This window comes from Nyctibius grandis, chromosome 5 (assembly GCF_013368605.1).
Source record: "Nyctibius grandis isolate bNycGra1 chromosome 5, bNycGra1.pri, whole genome shotgun sequence".
NCBI classification, from domain to species: Eukaryota; Metazoa; Chordata; class Aves; order Nyctibiiformes; family Nyctibiidae; genus Nyctibius; species Nyctibius grandis.
This window is the reverse complement of record NC_090662.1, coordinates 67,657,495-67,672,404: the sequence shown is the minus strand read 5'-3', so window position 1 is coordinate 67,672,404 and position 14,910 is coordinate 67,657,495. Positions and strand designations below refer to the sequence as shown.

The 14,910-nt window shown below is 42.6% G+C and overlaps 1 protein-coding gene across 7 annotated transcripts in view; it reads left to right on the top strand.

Annotated features, from left to right (window-relative positions):
- The window catches only part of SLC37A3 (solute carrier family 37 member 3), a 51,831-nt gene that overhangs the window by 5,799 nt on the left and 31,122 nt on the right, over nucleotides 1-14,910 (top strand). For all 7 annotated transcript variants that reach the window (XR_011048305.1, XR_011048309.1, XR_011048304.1 and 4 more), the window contains exons 4-13: nucleotides 1,726-1,818; nucleotides 2,859-2,942; nucleotides 4,157-4,302; nucleotides 4,957-5,053; nucleotides 6,162-6,246; nucleotides 7,309-7,490; nucleotides 9,740-9,881; nucleotides 11,006-11,107; nucleotides 13,091-13,138; nucleotides 14,107-14,258. Coding sequence is in view for 2 of the 7 variants with exons in the window: in XM_068402466.1 (XP_068258567.1) it covers nucleotides 1,726-1,818; nucleotides 2,859-2,942; nucleotides 4,157-4,302; nucleotides 4,957-5,053; nucleotides 6,162-6,246; nucleotides 7,309-7,490; nucleotides 9,740-9,881; nucleotides 11,006-11,107; nucleotides 13,091-13,138; nucleotides 14,107-14,258 (1,131 nt within the window). In the remaining 5 variants the exon portion in view is untranslated. The remainder of the gene's footprint in view (nucleotides 1-1,725; nucleotides 1,819-2,858; nucleotides 2,943-4,156; nucleotides 4,303-4,956; nucleotides 5,054-6,161; nucleotides 6,247-7,308; nucleotides 7,491-9,739; nucleotides 9,882-11,005; nucleotides 11,108-13,090; nucleotides 13,139-14,106; nucleotides 14,259-14,910) is intronic.

Here is a 14,910-nt window from a genome sequence, read left to right as displayed (position 1 = left end):
TCAGTTGCTTGGGTGTTGTCTGCATTAGAAATCATCAGTTATTTGAACCTTTGACTGAGGGATGATAAATGCTGACTTTTTGTGACATGTGAAAACAGTAAATTGGGCCTGTAATGTGTTCAGGATTTTATAGTATGGCAAAGAGGAATGAGCATCTCAGGGATGCTAAAATGAACTACAAGGTGTTTGTATTTAGTTCCTTAACTGATATTCAAATAACTACTATAATTTGGAAGCTGCTTTGATCTTTTTTTTGTAGAAATGATTTAGTATTTGCTGGATGTTGAGGTGTACATGTCTGATCAAGAAAAATGATCAAAATGGTCCTTTCGGTATCAATTTAGGTTATGTCAGTTAACAGTAAAGTTCATTTTGGGAAATTAATGGAACAGATTAAGGACATGAACAGAGATGTCATTTACGTGCTACCAGTTTTGAACTTTGGTATATCTTTTTAACTACAGTTGTTCTTTATAATTTAAAAAAATATTTTTAAGTATAACAGAATGTTTCACCATTGTTTTGTGAGTAGGCCCTAGTATGACTTTATTAGAAGGACAACTTAGATCTATACTTTTCAGCCTGTAAAGATTTGTGAGTTCTGCAGAGGTTGTTTAATGAATTTAAGCCTAATGACAAAAGATTTGATTCTCTTATCTTTCTAAGACTCTTAATAGCTTGTGGATCTCCAGGGATCTCTGGTTAAAAGTTGAAGGCTACTGGTGTAAGTAGGTAATGGTGGCCTCAATTGTCAAAAAGTATTTTTCAACGGATTTATTAGTTTTCGTGGACACATGAGACTTTAAACAGAAGTTGTGTTGATAGGCCTTACCAATGTTAAACTAAATGGATGTGTAATTAGTGTTGTCTGTACAGGATGTTCTCTCGGGGAGGTAGAATCAAACTAAAACTGATGATATTTGAGTTAGGTGCATCCATAGGTCAGGTTTGGATTGGGTTTGTTTGTTTGTTTTCTAATGGGGGCATGACAAGAAGGGAAGAAAACTTTATCCTGTTTAACTTTGTTCATTCTTCATTTCATCCTCAAAGCTTGCTATTTTCAGCTGATGTCATTAATCTTAATTTGGAGACAATTGAGTCTTTTCCCCTTTTTTGGAACATATTGAAAGTAAAATGAAACTCAGGGTAAGCACAAAAAAGAACAACAGTAGTGACTGGAGTTTATTGTAAATAGTTTCCAACCAGTCTATTTCTTCCGCTTGTTCTTTTTGTGTTCTTTCTGTTCTGTTTGTGGTCTGTCATTTCTTATTATGGTTGCTGCCACAAATACTTTAAGGGAATTATTCATTTAGTGGAGACAGCAAGATAAGTACAAAGAGACACTGCACATAAAACAGATATGCCTTTATTGTATTATTCATTAAGATGCTCGTCAGTGTTTCTGTGTAAGAAGCTGTCTGACAGTTGCATGCTTGTTAGAAGTAGGGTTTGTTTTGCCTGTCATTTGTCTTGATCCAGGTGGAACAAGCGTTTCTCACTTCTGGTTTGCTAGCTTGCCCTTTAGAAGTGAAACGAAGTGGTAGTGGACATTTTCTGCGGTAGATAATGCCACAATAGTTCTTGACCTGGTAATTAAAGCGTTGGAGGAATGGGAGGTTGCTGGCTCCAGATGCTGTTCTGCTTTGGAGTTGGGGCTTCTGTAGAAAAAGAATAGAATGAGCTATGCCTCTCCATGTTTACCTGTTAAAAATTTTCTCTCTGTAGCTTTGGAACAGCAGCCATTTATTTCCGAATGCAGAAGAAGCAACTCTCTTCTTGGGGACATTGGACACTATCTTTTTGTTTTCCTATGCTGTGGTGAGTAAACTAACCCAAAGCTGCTAAGCTTTGGTTGAATCTTACTGGGATGATCACACCCACATTTGGAGGGGATGAACAGGATCTTCTTCTTGGACCCCTCTACTCTGCCCTGGTGAGGCCGCATCTGGAATATTGTGTCCAGTTCTGGGCCCCTCAGTTCAAGAAGGACAGGGAACTGCTAGAGACAGTCCAGCGCAGAGCCACAAAGATGATTAAGGGAGTGGAACATCTCCCTTATAAGGAGAGGCTGAGGGAGCTGGGTCTCTTTAGCTTAGAGAAGAGGAGACTGAGGGGTGACCTCATTAATGTTTTTAAATATGTAAAGGGCAAGTGTCATGAGGATGGAGCCAGGCTCTTCTCAGTGACATCCCTTGACAGGACAAGGGGCAATGGGTGCAAGCTGGAACACAGGAGGTTCCACTTAAATATGAGGAAAAACTTCTTTACGGTGAGGGTGACCGAACACTGGAACAGGCTGCCCAGAGAGGTTGTGGAGTCTCCTTCTCTGGAGACATTCAAAACCCGCCTGGATGCGTTCCTGTGTGATATGGTCTAGGCAATCCTGCTCCGGCAGGGGGATTGGACAAGATGATCTTTCGAGGTCCCTTCCAATCCCTAACATTCTGTGATTCTGTGACTTGCCTAGCACTAATGCAGTTACAAAGCTTTGTTCAGGAGCAGGTTTTTTTTCCCTCAATTTCTGTTAGTTCTGCCCATGCCTGTCACCCCTGTGAACATGCTTGTTCACAAATGCAAGAGAAATACTATCACTTCAGAATTTCCTACACCCCTGTCATCAGTGGGAGGTAGGGCTGGTTCTATCTCCCCAAGAGTTCTTAGCTGAATTTTTTAAAAATAAGAAATTTAATGAACAGCTATAAGCTGTGTTTCTTTGGTGGCAGAAGAAGTGGTTAGAATCAAACTGTAAGTTGGTATAACAACATTTGGATCAGCTTGACCCTGCTACATCGTTTTAATTCTTGCAGAAAACAGATGCAAATCTTGTGGCTTTATTTACTGCTGTGTTTTGTTCTTAGGGTCTCTTTGTCAGTGGCATCGTTGGGGATCGTCTGAATTTACGCTGGGTTTTGTCTTTTGGCATGTGTTCCTCTGCTCTGGTGGTAAGTCAGAACATACTAGTGTGGTTTAGAAATCTGTCTTAGGGTTTCTGGATAGGGTTTTACTTTAGGGGAGAAGAGGCGCTGTTTCTGTGTGAATCTGCCCATGAGCTGTAGCTGTACCTCAGTGGTCTCAAAGTCTGCGTGTAAAACTGTGTCCTGGGTGCACATCTTGCATTGTCTAAAGCACAGAGCTATGCTAGATGACTCACCTCTTCCTGAAATATCTATTTATGGATACTGTGTCAGAAGGAAATTCCTAAGTTTGAGGCACTGTCTAGAGACTTGATGAACAGCTTTTGTACAAGATTGGTGTATTTGGACTTTTTGGGGCTGTTTTGTATTGTAACTGTTCTTCCAGCCCACATATGTTGTCATCAAGGCTTTTACTTCCAAACGCAATCTTTGCTCTCTTCTTTAAAGGACATGCTAACAATACAAAGCATTCATTTACTTATTTTGTAACTGCTGGGAGGGCATGTGTCAAAAAAGAATGTCCGCTTAAAACAAAAGGGTTCTTCACATTGAAGCCACTGCAGATAAGTGTGAATCAGTTTTATCTTATTGTGGTTTTCTGGTTATTAAAGTAGTGGTAAAATGTGTGGAGTGCTTTTGATTTACCCAGCGGCTACAAACCCCACTATGGCCTATTGCGTTCTGCAAACATATGACCACAAACATGCCTCAAGCACAGTGTGCCACAAAACGTGTTTATTTTGGCTAGTTTGGGTTAGGGCTCTTAGTAATTTGAGACCTGGCTGTAGTATTTATGTTAAATTTTGTAAAGATAAATGACTGCTGAGGGTTTTGTGTTTGCATAGAGCCTTGTGGATTTGGATGTCAGTACAAGAGCAGATCAAGAGGCTGCTGTATTTTAAGTGCTGCTACTGAAAGTATTTGTCTCTTTCTTCTCCTCTGGTGTTGTAACTGTGCAGTTTACGAAGATAAAAGTCTTTTGGAGTGGAAGTGCCACGACAGCACATTTGTCTGGAGTTGTTTGGGCTCTGCAGTCACTGCTGTGGTGGCTCAGCAGAGGGTGCTGTGAGCTCTGAGCTGTTTCTTAAACAATGCCAGGCTTGCCTCTGGCCTGGCCCCTGTGGGGGACCTTCTCCCTGAAATGGGATTTCTTTTTTAGGACCCCACTCCTGCCTGGCTTTCAGCAGTAGCCTCAGAGTTTCTTCTCTTTTTTTTGTTTGTTTGTTCTTCCTCCTCTCTAGGTATTCTCCTTTGGCACGCTCACAGAATGGTTGCATTTCTACAACAAGTGGTTCTATTGCTGTCTATGGGTTGTGAATGGCTTGCTGCAGTCCACTGGTTGGCCCTGTGTGGTTGCTGTCATGGGCAATTGGTTTGGAAAAGCTGGGTAAGTTGAATTTTCTTCAGTGACTCATTTATCTGACCTGCTGAGTAGCAGATTGAGCTGAAAGTCTCAAACCAAAAAGGCCAGCTCTTAGGTCAGAATTCAAGTTATTTATGTGGGATGAAATATGCCTTACTTGTTACTATTGTCTCTTTTTTTTTTTTTCCTGGAGCGACAGAACAGCTTGGTGTGAACACAATTGTGTGTGTTCAAATTGTGTGTGTGGCACAGGTTCAAACTTCAAAAGTCCTGTAGTGCAGAGTGGCTGAATTTGAATTTTCATGCCACTGGAAAGCCTGTTTCTGTTTACTTACCACTGAAGAGACCAAATGGAAACTGACCTATTGTAGGTTCACCTCTGTCACTTTGGGGTATTGCAGATGAGTTCCAGCCATAGCTTGTAACCCCGTTGTTGCCAGCTCACCTCTGCTGTAACACAGGTGTTTCAGGATAGAGCATTCCTCTCTTATCTGTTTGGTATCCCCAAGTTATTCTGTGTTTTGTTTTAAGTAACCTTTGAGTCTCTTTACAGCATTCTCCCAGTCCACTTCAACTTTATTCATAAGTTAAAGTTCACTTGAATGTTATATCTTTGTCTTGCTCCTAATGTCACCTCTCCCTGCATTGCCTTTTTCAAATTTTCTTCCTCTTCTGCAGGAGAGGTTTTGTGTTTGGACTCTGGAGTGCCTGTGCATCTGTGGGAAATATCCTTGGGGCATTCCTTGCCTCCTGTGTTCTCAAATATGGCTATGAGGTAGGTATTGCTGTCTGGCTTCTAGCTAGGACTGCATGTCTGATTGGGTTATGAGAGACTAGTTTCTTATCCCATCTCTGAGAGATAACAGGCTCAGAGCATCCAGTTTCATCTTCCTGAATTCTGTGGTAGCAAGCAGTAGGCAGAATAGAAGGAGTATTCCTTTCCTGACCCTTCCAAGTTGGGAGAAATGAGCCTGAGACTTCTCTGTAAATGGGACTGATGTTATTGAAGTGCCATAGTATATCCTCTTCTCATTTGGGTGGCTTAAAGTGCTCTTCAGAGTCATCCATCACAGGTTCTCGCTTAACTGAAGTCGCTGCTGCTGAATAGTGGTGAGGTTCTGCCAGGCATGGAGGCATAGCTTCTATAGCTGGGCAGAGGCCAGGCACACGCTACGTTGCTGTAATGTGGCAGGCAGGCAACTGAATACAGGGAGTGTAAGTGAACCAGTGCATCTTGCAGCATGTGACCTATGAGGACAGGCTAACAGAGCTGAGCTTGTCACTCTGGAGATGAGGAGGCTTAGGGTACCAAAGAGCAGCCTTCCAAAGCCTGTGAGAAGATTGCTGAGAAGTCAGAGCCAGACTCTTTCCTGGGTTGCACGGTGAGCGAGCTAAAAAGCAGTGGTGTAAAGTGAAGCAGGGACAATTCCAACTGGATGTTTGAAACTCTATTTTGCTATGAAGTTAGCTGAGCATTGGAAGAAGGGGCCAGAGCCTGGAGGTTCTGTCTTTGGAGGATTTCAAGATCTGATTGAACAAACCCATGAGCAACCTAGTCTGAATTTGGTGTTTGACCCTTCTTTGAGCAGTCCCTTCCAATGTAGCTGGATCTGTGGTTGTATTGAGTGAGCCCCTTCCTCACTGCTGTCGCATCAGTACGCTAAACCAGCTGTTCCAGTGTGGTCTTTCAGCCTAGATAGAACCGAGTCTGTTCAGGAGATGCAGAGATCACTTGTTTCCATGTTTTATGGATGTAGTCTGGGTTGTTGTAGCTATGTTTACTCTCTGACAAGGCTGGAATGTAAAGAAACCCTCGTTCGTCAGGGAAGCCTATGTGACTGAAGGTGTTTTAAAAAAATAATCTTTTATTTATTTCTCTTCAGTATGCTTTCTTGGTGACTGCCTCAGTACAGTTTGCTGGAGGAGTCATTGTCTTCTTTGGGCTCCTGACGTCACCGAAGGAAGTGGGTAAGAAGAAGAGGGCTGTAGCATTTCAGTCCCTTCATGGAAAGCAGATCTGCAGCTTTCCATGTAGTACTAAAATTACTGCTCGTTCTGACAGCACTTATCCTCAGGGCACTTATAAAACAGTGTTGCACTTGAGTGTATTTAATGGAGCAAATGCTTTACTCGCCAAGATCACACTAAATGCCACTGTGCATCACGTGTATAGGATCTGGATATTTTAAAAAGCAAAATAAAACAGCCTGGCTCTAACATCTCCATTAAGATGTGCCTAATTATCAGTTTTTCTTCACCTGGAAAATCAGTATTTTTTTAAGAAACAACAGGCAAACTGGTAACTGGCTATTGTAGGAGAAAACTATGGCAAGCCTTAACTGTGCAGTGGGAAGGGAAAGTACTTTTTGTCTGCAGGTCTCCTGCAGCTGGTTAAATAGCTCTCAGGTTGAATATAGTCCTCTGAGAAGATGGTAGGCAAGCCAAACTGTAGCAGGAAAACAAAAGAACTTTTGGGCTTTGATAGGGCAATGGAGGAGGTTTCTCAGATGCCTGCAAAGGCTATAAAGTGGGTAGCACTAAAGCTGCCATAAAGAGTGCTCCTAAGGGCACTCAGCAGCCCAGAAAGCGCAGTGCAGTTCCTAGGGTTTCCATTCCAGCGGAGGCGTTAACAAGCAGCAGCTATCTGGGTAGTTGCTGGTACACATCCTCCACGCTGAAGGGAAGTGGTACCCAGGAGCCAGGTCTGAGGATCCCAACCACTCAGTAAGGGGGGAAATGCACTAATTTGTTGTGTCTTCCAACTAATGGCCAGACACTCAGAACAGACAAAGCCAACGCCAGGATCAGACAGAATACTTTCAAGAGCTCTAGAAGAAGGGTAGAAACTGGCGACACTGCAGAACACCATCTAGAAGAGTTTCTAAGCCAAAGGAGGATGGAGGTATGGGAGAGCAAGCGAATTGCTAGAAGGGAGAATTGCTTAAAAGAAGCGAGCATAGCTTTAGAGTGGGGAGAGGGTGAACAGGCTGTGGACCTTTTTTCCTGTTGCATATCCCTTGTAAAACTTAGGTCTCCCTGAGCTTGGAGCAGGTGAAGATGTCAGTGTGGAGGAAGATGCCAACAGACCTTTAATGGGCGATGATGATGCAGATGATGATGACCGGAATTACTCTATTCAAGCAACTGACACTGACGACCAGCCAAAGGCCATTGGCTTTTTCCAGGCTTGTTGCCTTCCAGGTGTAGTGCTGGTGAGGACACAGATTCTTCAGTGAGATCTGACTTACGTTGTTAAACATAAAGCTGACTTATTGTGTTGTCAGCATTTGTTGACATAATTGTTAATATGTTGACCATGTATTGGAGTTGTTGACATCTGACTTCTTATGCTGTTAAAACCTTGGGGTTGGGACTGTTACCCTTGTGCACATGGATTATTATACTGCCCAGGCATGTGGTTGCATGTTGCTCTTCCCATCGGACTCCTGCTTCATTTAGTGCCTGTAGTGAGCCAACTAAGGGCAGCAAAGATCCTGCCCTTTTTGCTGCTGAATTTAGAAGGGAGGCCATGAGCAAAGGTGGCTGTAGGATGCTTTCTTGGTAAGGTAGCTATGCTACCCTGAGGAATGAGATTTTCACTGCTAGCTGAGCACCACACAGAGCTCTGTGGCACTGATATTGGGGTTGGGTTTTTTTAGTTGCCTTAAAGCAGAAAGCTGGTCTGAAAAGCCTTAATCAGCATGATGTCATATGTGGCAAAGTAGGCGTGGGTTTTTTTTATAAACAACTGGAAACAAGGCCTGCTGATGCAGTTTCCACATATCCTCATCCTGTCCCTGGTGTGAGAACTTGTACTTCATCAGCAGAATTGCCTAATTCATGGATTTGGTTCAGCTGAAAAATTAACCTGCCATTAAAAACAACTTTAACTTTCTGTGTCAGTGGGCTGTGTGCCCCCTGAATACTAGAACCAGTACAAGAATTGGGGGCAAGGTGGCTGGCTCAGTAATAGAGTGTGAACTGTCTGGATTTGATCATGAAGCAGAACTTGATGTGTGACTTTTTGTCATTGGCCAGAACATAAGGAGGTACTATACAACTGATGTTGCTGTTTCTGTATTTGGGATTTTGAGGACGTGTTCTGTGCATTAAACCAGCAACATGAACACCTCTGAGTCTGTGAGTTTTATCTGATGTCAGATCAGTGCCCAGACAAACCAGCACACTATGTCAGATCAATGAGAGACCAAAAACCGAGAGAACCTCCAAAGCCTTGTCAGGATCCTACAAAGACTTGATTTGACATATTTTTTCTGTAGTTCCTCTCTCCTCCTGCTGAGTGATATGGTGGAAGAGTTTTAGTACAGACAGCTTTCCCCTGAGCCTCTAGAAATTCAATGTTTAATCTCTCAGACAATCTGGTAGACTGTTTCTAAGCATGTTTCAATAAATATCACTTTGTACAGTGCACTTTTCACACCCAGAGGCAGGAGAACTCTACCTGCCATCCCTGTGTCTTACATGTATGGTGGAGATTAGTTTGTGTCCTGTAAGAGTGAAAAAGCATTAATAACACAGCTAAAAAGGATGTATCTATTAAAAGAATATAAATTCAGAAGAGATGATTTTGTGGAATTGAATATATGAAAAGGTCTGCTTTTTGGAATTCAAAGACAAGTGTGTACATACACATATACGTACAGTCTCAAAAGCTGTGATTCCAACAGCTTTTTTTTTCCACTTCATCCTTGTTTACCTTTTCAAATATGGATTCCTTGAACTGCCATGTCAGTGTTTGTCAGGAGGCCTTACTGGAATAGTGTGCCTCATCCCTCTGCCTGCTGGGCCAGCAATCCCAGAGAACGAATCTTTGCCATGCATGTAAAAGCTCTAAAGAAGGAGATCTCCTGCTCGCTAAGGGGAGCTTGAGCCCAGCAGCCAAAAGCAGGAGGTTGTCTTAGCTGTTGGGCTTGAAAGCATGTGCCTAGCTTGGCCAAACTTTTCATCTTGTGTCCTGGAATACCCGCCTGGGGATTGTGAACGAAGCTTTCCCTCCTGGTGCTGTAAGCACATGAGCCTTCTGAGCAGCGAAAGGGAGCACAGAGGAACTACTTCACATAACCTCTCAGCATGATGCACAGATGATGAAATCTCAAGCTTGTTTTATGTCACATGATTGGCTCCCTTCTCTTCAGAGGTTGAATTAAATTTCCTTCATTTTTTGAAGCCTGGTGTCATTTCCTCTAAAGATTACACTGAAAGTGTTTTAACCCATTGCCTTCAGTGAAAAGAAAATAACCTTCTCGACAGTGATTTTTTGTATTCCTGGGTTCCCTTTGATGTTCAGCATTAAGCTTTCATAATGCTGCCTTCTTACATGAAATGCAGAAGCACTTCTCCCTGAAAGCTTTAGCTGGATACAGAGGTTTGTGGGAAGAAGCAGAAACGCTGTTTGTGTTTCTGAAGTGCTAACCGCTTGCTGGCCCTCTCTTTGTTCCAGTACTCTTTGGCCTATGCCTGCTTGAAACTGGTGAATTACTCATTCTTCTTCTGGCTGCCCTTCTACCTCAGCAACAACTTTGGATGGAAAGAAGCAGAAGCTGACCAGCTCTCCATCTGGTATGATGTGGGAGGAATCGTAGGTGAGTGAGCAAGTGAATGACATCTTCCTGCAGTTGCCCTGCTAGCGTTGGAAAATGAAAGACAGCGAATGCAGCTCAGAGCAGTCATGTTCAGCCCCCTAAAGAGTTTACATATCATTTAAGGGGCACTATTTTATTCTTGGACATTACCCTCAGCGGGCATTTTTCTTTACTCTCTAGGACTTCTTGAAAAGTGCTGTCCCTGCTGCTTGCTACTTCCTTTCTGACAGGTACCTTTGAGGGAGAGTTTAGATGTGGTCTTACTGGGTTCTCTACTGTCCCTTCTGTCCTGTATTTTTAAGAACAGACTGAGCGCAGATCTCAGCAGAGCAGGCACAACTGTGTTGTGTTCAGAAATAAAATGTAATTGCACTTGTTTCTGCTGGCTGCAAAATCTGACCCTGTCCTCCAGAATAAAGAACATATTGTATATGTGCTTAGGCTTCCACTCTCCTGTGCTCAGTTTCTTGCTTTATTACCTTGTCCAGTTAGCTTTCCTAGAATAGACATCCTTGTTTTGGTCTGTTCAGGGTCAGTTTTTTTGCCTCTGTGGCCTTTTCTATGTTAGGCTTTCTCAACATTCTAGTTTTTACCAGCAGGGCAGTTCCTGCAGAGGCAGCAATGATACATAAGGTGATTTTTATCGGCTATTGACATTTGTTGCAATTAGTTGCACCTATCCTAAGTAGGTGAGACAGCAGGGAATGTGAGGCCCCTGTGTGCTAATGCTTTCCCTGTGAAAAAGAACTGCCTTTTCCTACACTTTCTGTTAAAGGAACCAGCCACAATGTTAAGCTTGCTTACATCTAGAATTGTGGTGATCCTAGAGCTGTGATGGTCCTACAGGGGAAGGAAAAGGAAAGCAGGAGCATTGGCTAGTTGCGTGCCAGAAAAAAAAGAAGTAGTAATAAATTCCTGGGAAAGCAGTATGAGTAGTTTTCCCAGCTCTATCTGAGACACTTGAGTTTACCATTGTCTTTGTGTCTGGGGCAGTAAGGGCAGGAGACTTAGTTTTCAGGATTTTAGAGAGAATGCGTATTGGTGAGAAGGCAAGAGGCCACTGCCGTCAGTGAAATGAGTTTTGTTAGCATCCTGAGCCTGACTATGATTTGGTTTTTTTCCAGGTGGGACTATCCAGGGCTTGATTTCTGATGTACTACAGAAGAGAGCCCCAGTGCTAGCAATTAGCCTGCTCTTTGCTGTAGGCTCTCTTTTTGGATACAGCCGTGAGTATGCTTTTGCTGCACAGTGATGAGAGGTTCGTTTGGTACTTCTTGGAGAGAACCAGAGCACAGCCTGTTCTAATTATGTTTTCTGGTCTTGAAACTGCTTCTGGATCAGGATGGTGCCTTTTGGTCTATTTTGCCTGAAGTGTGGCACTGCACAGAAAGAAATCTGTTCTCTGGTTAATGAGGTGGAAAAGAATTAGCTGAGTGGTTGGATTTCCCTGTATTGCTGAGTTACGGTACTGATCCTTCTCCAGCGTCAGTGAGATTTTTGGCATTGTCATTGTATCAACGCAACTGGCAGAGCAGGAAATCTCAGGTGCATCCCTATAGTAAGAGGGAAGAGAATCTGGCGACAGATCTGTGCTGGAGTATATATACGCTACAAAGAGGCAGAAGCTCTTAGACTTTACCACTTACGCTTCTGTAAGTGGTGAAATTGAAGAGTTTCTGCCTCTTTTGTAATAGATATAGCTCTCAGTGATTGGTTATTTGAAAGGAGTCTGTCAGGAAAACTGAGTAGAAGGAGACAGGCAGATCTCCTTTCTACGAAACATGTATGAAGCTCTTCTAAGGGTAACAGTTGTGTGTCTTCAGACATGGTGTCCTGTGGTACTGGAGTGCTTTAACTCACTGGGATGTCATTTCCCTTCTCTGTGTCTTCCTCCAAAATGGGGTGGCGATACAGACAGGCTTTTATAGAACACTTTGAGGTCTATGGACAAAAATCACTGCCAGAGCTGGACATGAAAAGTAAAGTGTGCCTTTCAGAGGCATGCTGGCTTACTCAGACAGTCTCAAAGCAAGGTCAATAAAGTATAATCATTAAATAGCAAGGATTGGGTTTGGTGGAGTTTGATGGAGTTTTCTAGGCTCTTGTGCTAACAACTCATTACTTTCAAAAGTGAACTGGAAGCAAATATAAAATTATTGCCAATGAAGTTTGAAGCTTGTGCTAGATAGCAGAGCAGCCAGAGGTCTGGGTGACTTGTGCTTAACTCAAAATGTGCTACTGTCCAGCCAGATGCAGAAGGCTCAGACAGGCCATCTAAAGTTACAGCAGTGTGATAATTTAATTTCCATTAGCCGAACCACCAAACCTTTTTATGTGCATAGTGTGTTGCACATGAGTAATAATGGCCTAAGAATACGTGAAGAGGGGTGCCACTTGCCTTACGCATGGTAACTTGACCATGTGCGGGCCCCAAGTTGAAGTGGTGAGTAAGGAATTCAGATGATGCCTGGAAGTGAGATATCGGGGAAAACAGTGACTGAAAAGCACTGAGGGACTGTAGTAGAAAACCAGTTTCATGTGCACATTGTGATGCTGTTCCTGGAAAAGCAAGCAGAACCTGTGGATGCTCAAACATGGCTTTGTAAAGAGGAATTATGGGGTTTTGCATTTTTTACTTTATTGTGCAGCTTTCTTTAGGCAGTTGTCGGATTACTACCTCCAGACCTAATCTCTGTATTTTAAAAAAGATTTTTGAAAATTCAGAATGAGTGGAAGGGGTGATTCAAGTGCTGAATACTTTATGGTGGGAGAGTTTGAGTTGAGTCTAACTTCCCCAGAGAGAGGGAGGATTCTCTTACTATTCAAGTGGACTTTCAAAGAGAGAAAATGCAAGCTCTGTGTCACAGAAAGAAGCATAACAAGGGCTGGAACACAGAGCCAGGCAAATCTCCTATCAAAACAGGGCACAAACTTTTAATGGCAAAGGTAACTTTTCTACAGTTAAGTGGTGTCAGAGAACTTCTGGGTCTTTAGTCTCTAAATGCCTTTGCAATAAGACTAATCTCTGTGGAAGTATGTAGTCAAACAGAAGTTACTGTTGTCACTGTGTAGGTAACTGAGCGTTGTTATCGCTATGTAGGTAACAGTTCAAACTGGATATTTACATGCTTCTTTCTGATCCTCCATAAAAAAATGGCATTCTCAAATTAATTTGTTTTATTTGCACTCATCTGGTCTTTCTCTTGTAGGTTCTCCAAACAGCAAACCTATCAATGCTGTGATCATGGCCATTACAGGTATCTTATCAATGTCACTGTTATGCCAGCAGACATATATATACATTGCAGAAAAATCAGTAACACCAGCCTCAGGTGGTGGTAATGCATTTGTGTGCGCTGCCATCTCTGCTGGTTTTGCAGAAAGAGTAAAAGCTGAGGCCCGATTCCTGTTACTTTTGGAATACAGCTGTAGGAAAACTGCCTTACAGAGAGAGGTCTAGAATATAGACTGTATAGAATAATGGTGTGGAACTAAAGGGGTCTGCCTTGGCTCAGTATGATGAGGACAGATTTATGCCAAAATACCTAGCAGTGATCTGGTATCAGAGGAAGTGTATATATGGCAAAGTCATGAGCTGCAGCTTGAAGTTGAGGGTGTTTGTCAGAACCTCAAATTCCCTGTGCACTGAGAGACGTCACAAGCTTTGTGCGCTACCAGACGTACTGTGCTGTGTTATGGAATTAAGATTAGCCTGCATGAATAGAGCCTTTCTTTTCACATACTCCTACTTTAGAACTCTCTGTCCTGTTACATTTTTTTCCCCTTCCATCTCCTTCACCAGCCCCTGAAGACTGAGGCAGTAGCATGGGGGTATACTACTCCAGAGTAGAAATGTATCTAAATCTGCTTCATGTTGAGGGTTTGTATATGCGTGCTGTTCAAAAGTAGCTTTCTGTATGCAGTTGGGTGTGTCCTGACTTCTTGCAGAGTGTGCCACAGCTAATTACCTCATTTTTGCTGCTGGATGAAAATGTGCTTGTTGGCATTTTCTGTGTGCATACTCCAGGTATGCAAGGTGTGCCATGACTGTGTGCTTCAGCTGTGAGGGTACACTTCTGCCTACAAAGAGTCTGTGATCACTGTCCCTAGACTTAATCCTTTTCCTGAGCTTTGCATGGTAGAAAATCTGTGTTTTGAAGATGTTCTGTTGAGAATCTATCCTCATGCTTGTTTTTCACCAAGGCCGTTTTCTTGGCACTTCCAGGATTTTTCATCGGAGGCCCTTCTAACATGATCAGTTCTGCAATTTCTGCTGATCTGGGGCGCCAGGATCTGGTGAAAGGCAGCAGCGAGGCTCTGGCAACAGTCACGGGAATTGTGGATGGAACTGGCAGTATTGGTGCTGCAGTGGGCCAGGTGAGGCTACCAAAGGGAAACAGAGGTCTGGGGAAGGAGGCAAAGAGTCTGTTGTGGTTAGAGATGTTGGCTCATTCCTCAATTCAAAGCTGCATGGAGAGAGAGAGAAAGAGAGGGTTGTTTGTGGTTTGGGGTTTTTTAATACTTATTTATTTAAAAAACAACCAAGGAAATGTGTGTTTTAAGCTTCCAGTGGAAGCAATTTAATTAAGAACTAAACGAAGTATTCATAGTGCTAATGTTATAGCACTTTCATAGTTCAAATGAATTTTAGAGACTTTCATATCCTGAACTCCAAAAAGCAAGTAAAGGTCAGCTTCACAAAGAGTGAAAATAAAATATTTTGAAGTTTGTTTGGGATTTTTTGTTCAAAGATAATAGCAAAACCTTTGCTTACAGAAAAGTTTACCTGTATAACCAAGTAAAATTAGAGTACCTATTATGAATGTTACGGTGTTTGTAAAGTAATTTAAAACTTGCTCTTATTTGTGGTTCCCCTTTTTATCTATGGATGTCTTTTACACCTTGTAAATCCAGCACCACTTGCTTCGATAGTCCTTACAGTATGCTGCCAGAGGTCTGAAGACTAGACTGTTGCAGAAAAGCAAGCTGGCAGTGTGCCCACTGGGGACATTCTTTCTTCTCAAATACA